This window comes from Manis javanica, chromosome 10 (genome assembly GCF_040802235.1).
Source record: "Manis javanica isolate MJ-LG chromosome 10, MJ_LKY, whole genome shotgun sequence".
Lineage (NCBI taxonomy): Eukaryota > Metazoa > Chordata > Mammalia > Pholidota > Manidae > Manis > Manis javanica.
In genome coordinates this window covers 99,588,777-99,605,992 of record NC_133165.1, presented here as the reverse complement: position 1 = coordinate 99,605,992, position 17,216 = coordinate 99,588,777, and the positions used below count along the sequence as shown (strand labels likewise).

General features: G+C 38.0%; 1 protein-coding gene across 1 annotated transcript; it reads left to right on the top strand.

Annotated features, from left to right (window-relative positions):
- Positions 1-21: 21 nt before the first annotated feature.
- DEPDC4 (DEP domain containing 4) lies at positions 22-16,256 on the top strand. Its single transcript, XM_073213688.1, is given in 11 exon segments — positions 22-133; positions 136-258; positions 2,102-2,291; positions 2,293-2,439; positions 2,441-2,492; positions 3,069-3,213; positions 6,651-6,739; positions 6,741-6,835; positions 14,261-14,484; positions 15,169-15,311; positions 15,378-16,256. Coding segments are annotated over 11 exon segments (1,503 nt in total). The 3' UTR covers positions 15,561-16,256.
- Positions 16,257-17,216: the final 960 nt, after the last annotated feature.

The following is a 17,216-nucleotide window of genomic DNA, read 5'->3' as shown; positions in this document are numbered from 1 at the left end:
GAAACACCGGCCAGCCGCGACATGACGTCACTTCCGGTCGGCTTGGACGGGGCGGGGCCTGAACTTCCTGGGATCTGTCCCCTGAGAATTGCGGTGTGGGGTCACGTGCCCGGGGAGGAGCTGGCGCGCGAGTTATAACGGTCCTTTTGACTCCGCGGTTCCGAAACCCTGGCAGCCAGAGTGAGCTTCCGGGCTCACGGCGGACCCGGCAGAGTTTCGCAAACTCTAGAGGTGGCTTCTGCCGGAAAAGGAAGACAGGTAGCCCTACAGATCCTACCCAAATATCCAAATATATACTGAAGGGGAGGGCAGCTTAGAGGAGCAGGTGGTTTGAACTTCGCCCCTCCGGCTCCTTGGCCCCGCCCCTTCCACGGCCCCGCCCCTCTCCCGGCTCACCTGCCCTCTCTGGTGCCGGACTGCAAACAGCAGCTTTGTCTTTCGCGAGGTACTCTCCTTGGGGAGTCCAGCAAAGCAATGCTTACCAAACTGTAATATGCACACAACTTATCTGGGGACTTTGTTAAAATGCAGTTCGAATTCAAGAGTAATATCTGATACTCCGCGCCTCTAATCAGTGACGCTAATGCTGTTGGTTACAGGCTACACTTAGAACAAGAGGTTAAAGTGCTAGATGGCAAGCTGCTTGAGCTGGAGAATTATTTCTTTAACCTAGCCTACTTGCTCATTGAAGGCTAAAGACAGGCAGTGGTCCACAGAAAACACCCTCGTCTCCATTACTGTTAGCCATCTCCGCTCCACCGCTCCTCTCCGCCTTCACTCCCCACGGGTCAATGCTCCCCACCACACCTCTTCTGACGACACTGCAACTCCTGTCTTTACACTGTCCACAGTTTCTCGGGCTGACTAACATTTCAAGGATAGACAGAATAACAGCTTCTATCACAGAAAGCATTTGAAGGTGATGGGCTTTTATCTCTGCCGTTTATCATGAACAGCAGACTATAGCGTAAAGTTGGACGTTGTGTTTCCAGTTACCTGTAGTCGAAGGAAGAGAGAGCTTAAGTTTTTAGAGCCTTAAAAAAAAAACCTAGAAACATCATTCTAAATGTTTCAACTTATTCTCTTACCATTCTGAAAATTTTTAATTAAGAACTTACTGGGGTAGAGAGAAATGGGGAGTTCTGATAATTGTATGGGTTTCTTCTTGAAGTGATGAAGTGATCTGAAATTAGATAATGATGGCTGCGCGACTTTGTGAATGTACATTTTATAAGGATGAAGCTTGTGGTATGTGAGTTACATATTAATTTTAAAGTGTACATCTCCAATTAATTTTTTAAATGTATATATGTACATTATAAAGATTTAGAAAAACAATAAAAAACGAACATTGTTCATTACAGTCCCACTTCCTAAAGTTTAATGGTTTGAAATTTATTCTCCCAGAACTTTCTCTTTATGTATATTTGTGTATAGGTTGGGAATTCATTTTTAAATAATTAGGATACTATAAAAATTGTTCTGCTCAACTAGTTTTTTTATTTTATTTTTCCTAATGAGATCCTTCCAGGCTATAAACCTCATTCTTCCTAATGATTGCTTAATACTCCATAGGAAGGCTATGCCATAGTATAATTAACTATTCCCCAGGTGATGGTTATTGTTTTCAGATTTTCATTATTCCTCAGAAACTTTTCAACATAGAGAGCTGGTAGATAAATTGATTGTTTTATTGAGCTCCTTTTCTTAGATCTTTCATGAAGAGCTTGCCATTGGTCAAAAAGGCAAAAAAGAAAGAAAAAGCAGAACCTGGTGAAACCACAGATCTATAATAGTGAAGACTCCACTGTGTTTGTGTTTTCCTTCTAAAAGTGTCCTGAAATAGTATTCTTCAAGATTAAGTATAGCCAGTTGTTAATCATATTAGGTTAAGTGTATATAAATTCACATATTAACTTATTACTTCATAACAGTAAAGCAAGTTTTATTGGCAAACATGGTACAATCTTAGTAAATTTATGTAAGATGAGGAAAAACTTAAACCTTGGCAGTGGATATATCATAAAACATAAGATTGTCAAAAGTGAAAACTCAAATATTATGTATCATTTAGATTAGAAAATTTTAAATTTTTTTTCAGGTTGCTCTGGTCCTTTTCAAGCTACTAGGTTATGGGATGGTATTATTCACTCCCTTCAGACTGAAGTGGAAATAAAAAGACGGAGGCATCATTTAAGAACATACAAAGACTGTTTTACTGGTTCTGATGCTGTTGATGTAGTTTTAAGTCATCTTATGCAAAATACATGCCTAAGTAGTAATGACATCTCATCTTAAAGGAGTTCTTCTTTGCCAAGTTCTAATGAACTATAAAGTGTTTGAACCCGTGGGAATGAAGCTATTAAAAAATCAAAAGGAATTAGAATTTGAAGATTCAAACAATAGTCTCTACAGATTTCTAGGCAATAAATCATCATATATTTTGCAGAAGAAAAAAGGATTCTCAGAATGGATTAACTGATGAAAAGAAAGCAAAGGAATTTTTAAGCTTAGTGTTAACCACAATATTGTAATATACTGTGTTTAGACTCTGATACAACAGTCTTTATTGAGCTAAACTTAAATGTTATGCTTTCATGTTTCTTCAGAAGTCAGTAAAAGAAATAGCCATGTAAAAATGAGTCCATTTCTGCCTTTGCTCTAAAGCTGTTATGGAAAACATCACATAAATTTTTCATGATTTATACTAGGAAAAGCTTCATTTCCTCTGATGAATCGTGTGCTTCCTAACTTTGAAAAATGACAAAGTTAGAAAAGCAAAGGTTATCTGGAACTTGAGGAAAAAATTTTCTACTCCATCATAGCAACTATGTTAACCTTAGAATCAGCATGTATTCTTTCTTTTTATTTACAATCCCAATTTGTCCTCTTTTGGTAATAGTCTATTATCTATTAAACTTATTACTGTGTCTTTTATTGTAAACTGCCAGAGATCCTTTATGGGAATAGGGAATGTCCAAGTTTTAATTTAATAAGTAAATTTAGATGATTATTTGAAGTTCTGGTCCTGTGCATAATGGAAAAATTCACATACTATCTCATAACAGACCAGAACACAAAATTATTTCAAATCTCTAGCACATGAGATTGGTGAGGAAAGAATTGAGGAATGTATTCATATAATGAATGAGAATCTGGCTTTACCTCCAAATATCACAGTTGACAAAACTGTTCTCCTGCTTTCAAAAGAAGGTAATTTCAGTTTTCATTAATTTTTTCAGAACATTGTAAGAAAGAACTGACTTTTTTTATAGAATTTATTTTTTAGAACAGTTTTAGGTTTACAGAAAGTGGAGCAGAAAGTAACAGAGTTCCCTTTCTCCACACATTTACATCTTCCCCCATGGGCCTCCTGAACAGGTGTGGTACACTTGTTACAATCCATGAACCTGTATTGATAAATCATTATCACCCAAAGCCTATAGTTTACATTAGGGTTCACTCTTGGTGGTATATATTAGATGCGTCTTGACAAACGTGTCATGATATATACTCACCATTATAGTATCATAGGGAAGAGTTTCACTGCCTTAAAATCATCTGTGTTTCACCTATTCACCCCTCCCTTTCTCCCTAACCCCTGGAAACCACGGATCTTTTTTTTGTACTGTCTCCAAGAACTGACTTTTCAGATTTGATAATAAAAGTGTGTTTGGTGTATTGGCTCTCTATTCCTCTTCCTCAGAGTTTCCTTCTATAGATTGATTACATTAGACAAAAACTGATGAGGCAACATAGATCAAAAAACATTTACTTTATTTTTTACAATGACATTGATAAGATTAAGTGGAGGTGCTATAGTCCATACTACCAGAAAAAAAATATGCAGACTTATTACCAGTCCTTATTATTTATAGTCCAAGGTCATGTTCCTGTGAACACATCTCCCTGGCCTTTGCCTGTCTGAACAGATTAGCTAGGCTACCTGTTACTCCCTTTTATTATTTAGTTTATCCACTTGTAGTTTTCTCTTTATAATTCCACTAATGGTAGAAAGAAGGGCCCCATACCCAGGGCAGGGAGGAAGGTATATGTAATTAATTAATGGTTGTACCCTTTACCACATTTGGAAACCATTAGAGAAGCAAAACAGCATGATTTTCACACTGGAGAAACAAAAGTTGTCAACAATAATTAGGGCAAGTGTCATAAAGGAAATACAGGGTGCCAAGAGAAAGGGTATAGAGTCAGAATGGGGACTAGAGGAGAACTCTGAGGAGGACTAGTATTCAGAGGACAGGCAGAAGAAGAGAGGCCAACAGAAGTACAGTTTGTATCTGTTACAAATGGAAAAATAACTTTTCCCATCATCTTCCTGTTAATGATGTTGGATACCTCTGGAAATTCCTAACTAAAGCTGGATGTAATTTGTCAGTAAAGATGCCAGTACAAATGATTTCCAGTTTCCAGCCTTTCTCTGCTAAACATATATATTTATCATAAATGATCTAACAGTAGATACATCTTTATTTCACACTATAATGTGAGGTACTTAGGGACAGTCCTTATCTTGTTCACCATTGTGTTCTCATTGAATGGCACAGTACCTAGCTGTTGGTAGGTATGTAAACATTTTGTGGATGACTGGCTTAACTACAGCCTTCTCATTTTGTAAATATTTTCTTTGTATGCATCCTATACATATACATATATGTGTGTGTTTGGATGTATATGCTATCTTAAACATTGGATGGATTGTACGCTCTTCAAAAACAAAGTCTGTCTCCCTTGTATCTCCATCATTCAGCACAGTGATAGCACTGAGCATGAAGCACTCCATAAAGATGACTGTGGTTGTGGTATGTGTTCCCACAATATCCTTCTCAAGTTTAATTTCCCTCTGCAGTTATTCTGTTTATCATCTCTGCATTTGGTTAGTCTGTTCTAAATAGGCACATTTCTCTGCTCCCTCTCCTTCAGGTCTGTATTCAAATATCCTCTTCCCAAGGGTAATTCCTACCATCTTACTTAAAATTGCAACACTATCCTATCCTGCACCCCCGCCCACCAGCACTACCTCTCTCCTTTCCACTTTATCTCTGGCAGAACTTAACAGTAACTGACACACTATGGATTTCATTTTGTTAGTTGGTTTGTTTATTGCCTGTCTCCCTTCCCCCTGCTACAATATAAGCTCCATTAAGGCACTCATTTTGCCTGTTTTGGTTACCACTATATCCCTGATACCTAGAAAAATGCCTAGCTTGAGTACCTAGACAAATAGGTCTAAACAAATAATTGTTGAATAAATGGATGTTCTGTCTTGATGCTCTTGCAGAATACTCCTTTTCCCATTTTTGGACTTATTAATATCAACTTATACTTCTTAATGACTTGGTAAAATTTGCCTTCACCCATTTCATATGTGGTTTTCCTTGCCTCCTTACTTAGTTGGTTACAAATGGAAGGCCAGCTGTTTTTTATGTATCTTTTTCTAGCACCTGGTTCAGTGCTATGTCCAAAGGTTGGTGTTGACAAATGTGGTCTGACTGATTAGGGGCTATTTATGGTCTCAAAGTTTTTACTTTACTTTTACTGAAAGATTGTTAATTCGATTTATTTTTAGCCAATAACTCAGAGGTAGCAAATTCAGATGCCTTTTAGGAGCCAGGTAGATCAGAGAGCCAACAAATACTTAATTATCAAATAGGTAGGAAAAAATACATACTTTCATTCTGCTTGAAATGTATAGCCCCCTCAGGCTATTTTTCCTTTTCCTACTTAACACTGAGATATAAATACAGGGAAATTGATTTTTACTCTAGCATGAAAATGGTAGCTGACACTCATCTTCACTGTTTTGCAATTCAAGGGGGAGTAGTGGGTTGTGTGAGCTGGAAGTAATACACCAATGCAAAGTGAGTGCCTAATTCAGATCAGCTGACTGGTCGGGCATCAATTCAAGCCCAGTGTTTGAGATCTTAAGATTTTTTTAAAACAGGCTTCAAACCTAGAATTTTCCATGAAATATGCCATTGTTATAGAAGCTAATTTTATTCAAAATATTTATAACCAAACAAAACATGACTGTAGTCCAAATTAAATACATAGGCCACTGACTTGAGAACTCAGCAAGAGATTTACTATAGCTGTTACTTTTATAATTTTGTTTGATTTAAAGGAAAAACAAAACATTAATTATGATCAGATGATGAGCTAATGAAAAGCTTAATTAACTTTTAACCGGAATGACCAGAAACCCAAGATTAACCTAATACTGTGTTTTACTTTAAAAACAATAAACTACAGCTATGTGTGCTGCTTTGAGTAAAATTAGAATTCATAATCTCATATTCTCACAGATGGACAAAATAATTTATTAACATACCAGTAGCTTTTTAAACTTGAAATTAATCCATTCTTAGCCTTAAAATTAGATAATATCATTTATAAATAACATAACCAGAAAATAAAGTCAGTATGGCTTATAACCCTGATGTCTATTTACAAGTCAATCTTGAAAAGAAAAATTGTTATTTAGCTAATTTAAATTATCCTAGTATTAAATCAATGCCTAACATTAAGGTAGCTTTTCTTTTGTATTTGTAGAAATGGAAAAATTTTATAATATTGGTTGAATGTGCATATGTTATTTATCAGTCTGTTACTTTATTCTTCTTTCTAAGCAGTGGAAAATGTTTGGAAACAACAAACGTTGTTATATATTCTGCAGGTGATTCACCTCCCATTCTTGGAAAATATTTTAGAGCCTCCAGTTAAAAAAACAGAATCTTCAGTTATGTAAAGAGGAAGATCTCATTATCTCAAACACTTGTCTGGACAGAGAGACTGTTCCAGGCTTATGTCTACCTAAGTGACAATTTTTAATCTTTTGCAATATTTTATTGCACTATTTTTTTTAAAAGTAATGAAAAAAATCCATGATGAATACAATATCAAAAATTTAAATAAAAATAGAATCTACACCACAAGAGATAACCACTATCTTAACTGATATTGTGATAATTTTTATTGTCAAATAATTTATAACTAAAAAGTTCTTTCACATATTTTGCCCTTCAAACCTTAAGATGTCAGAACATTTCCATATGTATAAACTGACACCTCAGTTTTATAAATTAATCACTGTGAATTCTTACTTGAGCTAACATAGAAAGTTACTGTTTATACCCTTTAGGAAGTTCATTGGAAATCAGAGTGGTTTTATACATATGAATTCAGTCATAATTTGTCAATCATCCTGTCCCTGCACTAGCCCTGAGTGTTTTCCAAATTCTAAAATTTGGAAATCTTCCCAAAATCATTTCCATTTTATAACCCCAAAATAACATAACCATCACAGTGTCTACCAGCTTACTACCCTTGCCCTAAAAGAATCTGCAGTGTAGTAGGGGAGATATTCATGAAACAAAACTTCACAGTGCAACAAGGTAAATCCTATCATGGAATCAGCCTCATTTGTAGAGAAGATATTCAGGGAACCCTATAACCTGAATGAGCCTCTCTCTCTTTCACTTTCAACTCCAAGATATTTGTCACTCCTGAATAAACCAGCTGCTAGCAACTCTAAGACCTTGGGTACTGTTGGAATTCCAGTAGAAAGAACCGATAGGATACTTCCTCCCAAATAAGAAAAGAATATCACACTCCAAGACAGAGTACCCAAAAGCTTCAAATCCTGGGAAAAGCTTGGTGACCAGAAATCTGCGAACCCCCTTAGACAGTCATGGTCTGGTTTGTACATGGCAGAATCCTAATTGCTTAATTCAAAATAGGCCAAGAAAGACCCAAATGGCTGAGTCTTACTCAGCCCTAGAGTTAGGGAGAGTGTAGGGACACTAGCAAAGAAAGAGGATTTCTTTAGATGCCTCTATAGGAAACAGCAGTCAGTTGGCCTTTATGAGCTTCCAGGCAGAAAGCGCAGGTTGTCTGCAAGGGAAAAGCAATCCAGCTAGGATCTAGAAGACTTGTTACACATGTTACATGTTAGCCAAGATATACCACTCATCTGTCACGGGGGCAAAAAGAGAAGGAAAGAGGAAGGGAAAAGTGGATGGAAAAGGAAAGGTACTTGAGAATTATCAAGAGCTCCGAGTATATCACTCAGGAGGCAAATCATAAGAAAATATTGGAGGAGAGATTTTATCAGACTATAGAGAAATAACCAGAACCCCAAGATGGAGACAGATGAAGAGGAAATGAAATGTTGCTAGGCAATGACCTTTGATCTGTTCTCTTACTTTTTTCTCCTCTAATTGTACAGCCACATGTGCGCAAACAGGCACAAACACATGCACACACATTAATTCCCAGTTGATAGGGAAAGACTGTGGGAGTGTATAAAGTCTAAGTGCCAAATAAGGAGTCAAAACAGAAGGGATGTAGCATTAAGGAATATTATAATCAGTACTAACATATCTCAGCGAATTCTAGGGGTTCAGAAGGTGGCAGATGGAAATGGGGAATGAAAGGCCTTCCAAAGGCATCACTGGAGGGAAGGAGGGAGGGCTGGAGGTAAGAGGAGTGAAAGGATTCAAAATTTCTTATCTTATTGGGGTGGAGAGCTATAAAAGGGAAAACAGTGAGTGATGGGATAAAAATGCACCTTGAGGAGGCAGAGCCAACATGGCGGCATGAGTAGGAGAGTGGGAATCTCCTCCCAAAACATATATATTTTTGAAAATACAACAAATACAACTAATCCTAAAAGAGAGACCAGAAGACACAGGACAACAGCCAGACTACATCCACACGTGCGAGAGCCCAGCGCCTGGTGTAAGGGGTAAGACACAAGCCCCGGCCCGGCGGGACCCAAGCACACCTCCCCCCAGCTCCTGGCGGGAGGGAGAGGGAGCCCAGGACTGCTAAACACCCAGCCCAGCCACCCGCAACAGAGCGCAGACACAGTGCATGCGTGGAGGGTTGGAAACTAGGGAAACAGGGCAGCAAGACCTCTGAGCAGGTTCCAAAGCTGATGACTCTGTGACAAAGAAAAGCGAGTGCTTTTTGAAAGTCTTAAAGGGACAGGGATGTAACAGCTGGATGGAAAAAACAAAGGTCACAGCCCAGTGGCTGGAAATAACAGGGAAAACCAGGCACACTACCTCCCTGGGCAACAGCTCTGAGACCCCTCATGGAGGTAAACAGCCAAACAGCCCCACAGTCCATTACCCCTCCGGGCACTGCAAAAGCAGAGAAGCAGCCTAAGGCAGGCCCCGCCCTCAGAAAGGGAGATCTCCAGGAATGAAAGAATTCTAAGAGAGCTGAGTGACCAATCAAAACGGAACAATATCTGCATTATAGAGGTACCAGAAGCAGAAGAGAGAGAAAAAGGGACAGAAAGTGTCTTTGAAGAAATAATTGCTGAAAACTTCCTCCATATCGATGGGAGCACTCCTAAAAAGAGCACAGAACAAAACACCCAACATATGAAGAAGGGAGGAGGAGGAATAAGAAGGGAGAGAAATAAAGCCGGGCAGGTGTTGCAATTCTGGTATCAGACAAAACAGACTTCAAAATAAAGAAAGTAACAAAAGATAAAGAAGAACATTACAAGATATAACCACACAGAAATGCATTCATTCTAGGAGACTTCAACACACCACTCACTCCAAAGGACAGATCCACCACCCAGTCTCCCCACTGTTATTTAACATATTACTGGAGGTCCTAGCCACGGCAATCAGACAAAACCAAAAAATACAAGGAATCCAGATTGGTAAAGAAGAAGTTAAACTGTCACTATTTGCAGAAGACATGATACTGTACATAAAAAACCCTAAAGACTCCACCCCAAAACTACTAGAACTGACATCGGAATACAACAAAGTTGCAGGATACAAAATTAACACACAGAAATCTGTGGCTTTCCTATACACTAACAATGAACCAACAGAAAGAGAAATCAGGAAAACAACTCCATTCACAATTGCATCAAAAAAAATAAAATACCTAGGAATAAACCTAACCAAAGAAGTGAAAGACTTATACTATGAAAACTACAAGTCACTCTTAAGAGAAATTAAAGGGGACACTAACAGATGGAAACTCATCCCATTCTAGGAAGAATTAATATCGTCGAAATGGCCATCCTGCCCAAAGCAATATACAGATTTGATGCAATCCCTATGAAACTACCAGCAACATTCTTCAATGAACTGGAACAAATAATTCAAAAATTCATATGGAAACACCAAAGACCCTGAATAGCCAATGCAATCCTGAGAAAGGAGAATAAAGTAGGGGGGAACCTCACTCCCCAACTTCAAGCTCTACTATAAAGCTATAGTAATCAAGACAATTTGGTACTGGCACAAGAACAGAGCCACAGACCAATGGAACAGACTAGAGAATCCAGACATTAACCCAGACATATATGGTCAATTAATATTTGATAAAGGAGCCATGGACATACAATGGGGAAATGACAGTCTCTTCAACAGATGGTGCTGGCAAAACTGGACAGCTACATGTAGGAGAATGAAACAGGACCATTGTCTAAACCCATATACAAAAGTAAACTCAAAATGGATCAAAGACCTGAATGTAAGTCATGAAACCATTAAACTCTTGGAAAAAAACATAGGCAAAAACCTCTTAGACATAAACATGAATGACCTCTTCTTGAACATATCTCCCCGGGCAAGGAAAACAACAGCAAAAATAAATGAACAAGTGGGACTATATTAAGCTGAAAAGCTTCTGTACAGCAAAAGACACCATCAATAGAACAAAAAGGAACCCTACAGTATGGGAGAATATATTTGAAAATGACAGATCCAATAAAGGCTTGACGTCCAGAATATAAAAAGAGCTCACACACCTCAACAAACAAAAGACAAATAACCCAATTTAAAAAATGGGCAGAGAAACTGAACAGTTCTCCAAAAAAGAAATACAGATGGCCAACAGACACATGAAAAGATGCTCCACATCAGTAATTATCAGAGTAATGCAAATTAAAAATACAATGAGGTATCACCTCACACCAATAAGGATGGCTGCCATCCAAAACACAAACAACAACAAATGTTGGCGAGGCTGTGGAGAAAGGGGAACCCTCCTACACTGCTGGTGGGAATGTAAATTAGTTCAACCATTGTGGAAAGCAGTATGGAGGTACATCAAAATGCTCAAAACAGACTTACCATTTGACCCAGGAATTCCACTCTAGGAATTTACCCTAAGAACACAGCAATCAAGTTTGAGAAAGACAGATGCACCCCTATGTTTATTGCAGCACTATTTACAATAGCCAAGAATTGGAAGCAACCTAAATGTCCAATGATAGATGAATGGATAAAGAAGATGTGGTACATATACACAATGGAATACTACTCAGCCATAAGAAGAGGGAATATCCTACCATTTGCAGCAACATGGATGGAGCTGGAGGGTATTATGCTCAGTGAAATAAGCCAAGCAGAGAAAGAGAAATGCCAAATGATTTCACTCATCTGTGGAGTATAAGAACAAAGGAAAAACTGAAGGAGCAAAACAGCAGCGGAATCACAGAACCCAAGAATGGACTAACAGGTACCAAAGAGAAAGGGACTGGGGAGGATGGGTGGGTAGGGAGGGATAAGGCAGGGGAGAAGGAGGGGGGTATTAAGATTAGCATGCATGGGGGGGTGGGAGAAAGGGGAGGGCTGTACAACACAGAGAAGACAAGTAGTGATTCAACAACATTTTGCTATCCTGATGGACAGTGACTGTGAAGAGGTTTATAGGGGGGACCTGGTATAGAGGAGAGCCTAGTAAACATAATATTTGTCATGTAAGTGTAGATTAATGATACAAAAAAAGAAAGAAAGAAAGAAAAGGGGGATTACTCCCTGATAGGATAAAACTAACTTTAAATCAACAATTAATGCATGCTTTAAATATCCTTAATTTTGACCACTTAAAGGGTGTCAGATGATCGGCTATGGAGGTGCATTTTTCTGATAATATTCCTTTCTCTTAAAAAAAAAAAAAGCATTTCCTGTGTGGTGACCTCCAATGAGTTTTACACAATGGTATATAAAGGGCATATCAAAGTGTGGGCAAAGGGTCTGTCTGTGTTTATACAGAGGATCAAAGCCTAATTTGGTTTCCCAGAAAATGAACTAAGATATGATATGAAATAGAACTTCCAACATCAGCACTCTCTGGAAGACTCATACCAGAAGATGATCATCAAAAAACCCCAACAAAGATCCCCACGCTGCTACAGCTGTAGATGCACTCATCCCACCGGTTCCTGGACTTGCCATGGGAATGAAGAAGGAGATATCTAAGCTGGCCTGTGCATACAGTAAAACAACAAATTTGACTGGATCTATACTGTGGGAACTCAACCAAGAATTAGGAGAAGTGAAAATTGTAGCGCTCCAAAATCTTACAACTACAGACTATCTACTGTTAAAAGAACATATGGGATGTGAACAGTCCCCAGGAATGGGTTGTTTTAATTTGTCTGATTTCTCTCAGACTGTTCAAGTTCAGTTGGACAATACCCACCATATCATAGATAAGTTTTCACAAATGCCTAAGGTGCCTAATTGGTTTTCTTGGTTTCACTGGAGATGGCTGGTAATTATAGGTCTGCTTTGGTTATGTAACTGTACTCCTATTATATCAATGTGTGTGCACAATTTAATTAGTAGTTTAAAACCTATACATGCTGAAGTTAGTCTTCAAGAAGATATGTCAAAGAAATAATCAATCTTCCCATGTTTTCTTCCGCCTGCTACTTCTATAGCTTTTCTTCTTCCTTCCTAATTACAACCCTTAATAGAATTCGTGCCTCATATCGAATTTACCGAGTATCATAATTCTTCCAAGTGATAAAGATACCTCAAGACAAATGCTGGGCATAGAAGCCATACGGCATAAATATGCAAAGAAGTAAAAAGCTAACCTTTTCAAACAATAAGGCTTCTCTCTCACTTACCAACTTTACATTTCCCTGTATGGCCCTGGAAGATGACTGTTTAGCCAGAGACGGGTAAGATTCCTCAAGGGAGGAACAACCTAAGACAGGCACAGTCGCAGGGGAGCCATCAGGTGAGAAATTGGGGATCAACAGAGGTGAGGCTTAGAACCTCACCACCCCCCCCCGTTTTGAGAGAAATCTTCTGCATCTGTGGATGTTTTATTGCCCTTGTCTAGCTTGGATTAACACTTAGTCTACAGGCACACACCTGATCATCTACATTTGCTCTCTTACAACACTAAACCATGTTTTCTACCTTTATCTTGCATCTACCTACCACTTCAGCATTTTATTAAAAGTAATAATAATAAAGAGAGAAATGGTGTATCCACATATAAATCAAGTATAAAAATCAAACGAATATTCATATTTGAACTGATTGTTTATAGTTCATAATGCATGATCAAAACTGAAAGTTTCTGTGATGACTGCCCTTGTATTGTTCACCATGTAACTTATTCACTATGTAAGAATTTGTTCTCCATCTAAGAACTTGTTGATTATGCTTCAGAAGATTGGAGACTGATGAAAATTAGGCTTTGGGTGGATTAATGATTGTGCATTGAGCATTGACCCCCTAGACAGAATTTTATTGTTGTTAACAACCATTTGATCAATAAATATGAGAGATGCTCTCTCAAAAAACAAACCAACAAAAAAAAAGTACAGACTTTCAATTGTAAAATAAATAAGTAACTGGGATGTAATGTATAGCATAAGGAATATAGTCTAAATATTGTAAGAACTTTGTATGGTGGTAGCTGGTAGTTAGAATTGTCATGTATATAAATGTTGAATCACTGTGTTGTGCACCTGAAACTAATGTAATACTGTGTGTCAACTACCGTTCAATAAAAAAATTTTTAAAACATCTTGATTGAGGAATTATTTGGCATGTTATTTCAAATAGTAATAGAGCCATGTTCACCTTATTACTGGAGTAGGGGTGGGGTGGGGCGACCACCAGTGGAATGGAGCAGCACAGGTGAACTCCACTTAACAATCTAACAAACTCAGAAATAAATTATGAAAATGTGGCCAAATTTTTTTTTAACTTCTTTGAAACTAAAGGTACAGGAAGGTGTGATGGTATTTGGTGAGGAAAAAAGCTATTCCTTCTCATTTATAGCCTCTGTCATATCCAGCAAAAACTATTGAAATGATTCACTCAAAAATAATTTCTTCTTCAGATTTAGTTCAATATAAGCTAGATTTTATTATGTTTTATTACACAGGGTTTTAGGTAGCTAAATGGTAATGCTAACTATTGATTTGTTTTGTTTTGTTTTGTTTTACTGTCATGATTGATAACTGGCCTAATGCAGCAGTTGAATGCTTGGAATATTTCCTTGACTAGTTAATAGTTACAGTTAGTCAGCAGTTAGAACAAAACAGAAATGAAGAGACAAGATAGAATACAAAGAAGATACTCTTTGATGTCATGGTAAAATATTACAGTCAAGAGAGAGGTTGCCTATTAACTGATGAGTATTTTGACATTCATTCAGGAATTCTTAAACTCTTAGGTAAGAAAGGATGTTTAGTTTTCTGCATATAAGACATTTCAAAGATACACGTTGCAGACATTTTATATATTATATGAGTGTTATTATATATGTATATATATATGTAATATATATGTAATAATGTAATAATATGTGTAATAATATATGAGTATATTATATGAGTAATATTTTTTTCTATGGTGCCAAAGTACCTCATGGAGACTTTTTGATTCACTAATGTTGCCCACCACATAAACTGTACTATCAAATGTAACTAATGTAATAGAGGACATTAGATCTAAGGTAATTACTATCACAGGTACCTTCTAAGAAACATTTTAATATAGTAGAGGATTAGAGAACTGAGGTATCTGGAAATAATTTGGTTTAGCAAAATACAAGTTGAGTGACATAATATCATGTCACTTTTTTATTTGTGTTAGTGGCCATATAATTTCATGTTAAAAGTAAAATACTGTTTTATACTGCTGGATCTAATTACACAGGTGTTTAGCATATTATATAGAATTATATGGATAATTGCCTGTGTTTCCTGTGTGTTTGCAATATGTCATAATAAAAACTTTTAAGTGTAAAGGAGAATCTGCAAACCAAATACAACATAGAGCATCTTAATTGACTACTGAGAACTCTGATCTCCATTTTTTGTCTCATGCTTCATCCTCTTTGCAACCCATGTAACAGAAAATGAGAAAAGAACAGAAGCACTTGAAGCAACACAACTATATATGAAGTTTTTGTTGCCCCACATCAGAGAAAAATTACAATGGCTACCTACTTTTATGGCTATTGCCTCAGAACCCAATGCCTGCAAGTTACAAAAACAGGTGAAAAAAATTGCAATAACAGTTTTACAATTTTCTGCCATTATTTTCTTTTAAAAACCGTTTAAGCTAATGTTACTCTTTGCTTGCAGTGATAACAAAATCATGATCCTGAAAACTCTTGCCAAAGCAGTTTTGCCAACCAAATCACTATTAAAAGTACAGGCAGATCAACTAGTCTGGTTTCTTCTGGATTATCATTCTGAACTCTTCAAGGTATCTGTTATTTTGCCTGGGCACATTTATTACTAAGCTTGTTTGTGTCAAGAAAAAAGGCAAATCATTCACTTTATAAGTAATCTACTGAGTACCTATAATATGCAAAGTCTGAAGGAATGCTGCCTCCCCATACCCACTAAAGAGCAGGAAGCAGACTTAAAACAGTGTTGATAGTTGCAAGTAGATTAATTAATTTCTTCACCCACTTCTGATGTATTGTATGTGCCAGGCCCTGTGCCAGGCATTTGGAATAAGCAAGCAAAACACAAAGATGCACACTCTTGAGGAGCTTATATCCAAGGAAGGGAGGACAGAGAATAAAAGAATAAACACAATGTATAGTCAAATCATACAGATAGAAAATAATAAATGCAATAGAAAAAAATAAGTAGGGTCAGGGGACTTAGGAGTGCCATGGTGGATGTAAGTGGGAGCTTACAGTATAAAACAGGCTGGCCAGGAGGATTAAAGATGGCTGCATGAGAAGAGAGACAGAGGCTTCCTCCTAAAACTGGATACAATTAGAAAATATAGTTGGTGCAACTAATCCTGAGAGAGCAACAGGAAAGAAGACAGCACCAGACTGCACACACATGGAGAAAAGAGCAGACCTCACGGAACGGGGTAACATACCAGAGCTGTGGCTCGGCAGGACCCAAGCCCTTCCCCCAGCCCACCTCACAGGTGGGAGGAAGGGAAATTGAGCAGGGAGGGAGTGGAAGGCCTGGGACTGCTGAATACCTAGCTCTGAAGATCTGCACTGGGAGCACAAACCTACATCTCATGGTGCTTTCATCATACTCTTCTGATTATGGGGTTGGAAAGCTGGGACAGGCAGAGTTCCTGGGGAGACTGGGATTCCAGCCACTTGTGGAAAGCAGAGTTCCATATCTGGCTGCTCTGGGACAAAAGCTTGTACCTGTGTGACCGGCCCACTGGCTCAGGCAGTGGAGACAGGCACAGCAGCCAGGAGGTGGGGAACAGCTCTTTCCTCACACCAGGCACCAATACTGCTCCCCTGCGACCCCCAACATTGCTTCAGGGGCTGAGCAGCTCCAGAATGGAGCTTTTGGACACTAGAGGGTGCCATATACAAATATGAAATGCCAAAGAAACCTGGTCCAGAGTAAAATTATTAATACAACTCCTGAGAAAGATTTAAATGATATGGACCTCATGACTCTTCCTGAAACGGAGTTCAAAATAAAAATCATCAATGTGCTACTGGAGGTATGGAAAGACATCCAAGAACTCAGGAATGAATTCAGGTCAGAGATCCAATCGTTGAAGAGCACGATGGAGGGTATCAAAAGCAGGTTGGATATGGTGGAGGAGATGATAAATGAAATAGAAAATAGAGAAGAGGAATACAAAGAAGCTGAGGCACAGAGAGAAAAAAGGATCTCTAAGAATAAAAAGATATTGAGAGAACTGTGTGACCAAGCCAAATGGAACAATATTCACATTATAGGGATACCAGAAGAAGAAGAGAGAGATAAAGGGATAGAAAGTGTCTTTGAGGAGGTAGTTGCGGAAAACTTCCACAATCTGGGGAAGGAGATAGTCTCTCAGGCCATGGAGATCCACAGATTTCCCAACACAAGGGACCCAAGGAAGACAACAGCAAGACACATAGTAATTAAAATGGAAAAGATCAAGGATAGGGACAGACTGTTAAAAGCAGCCAGA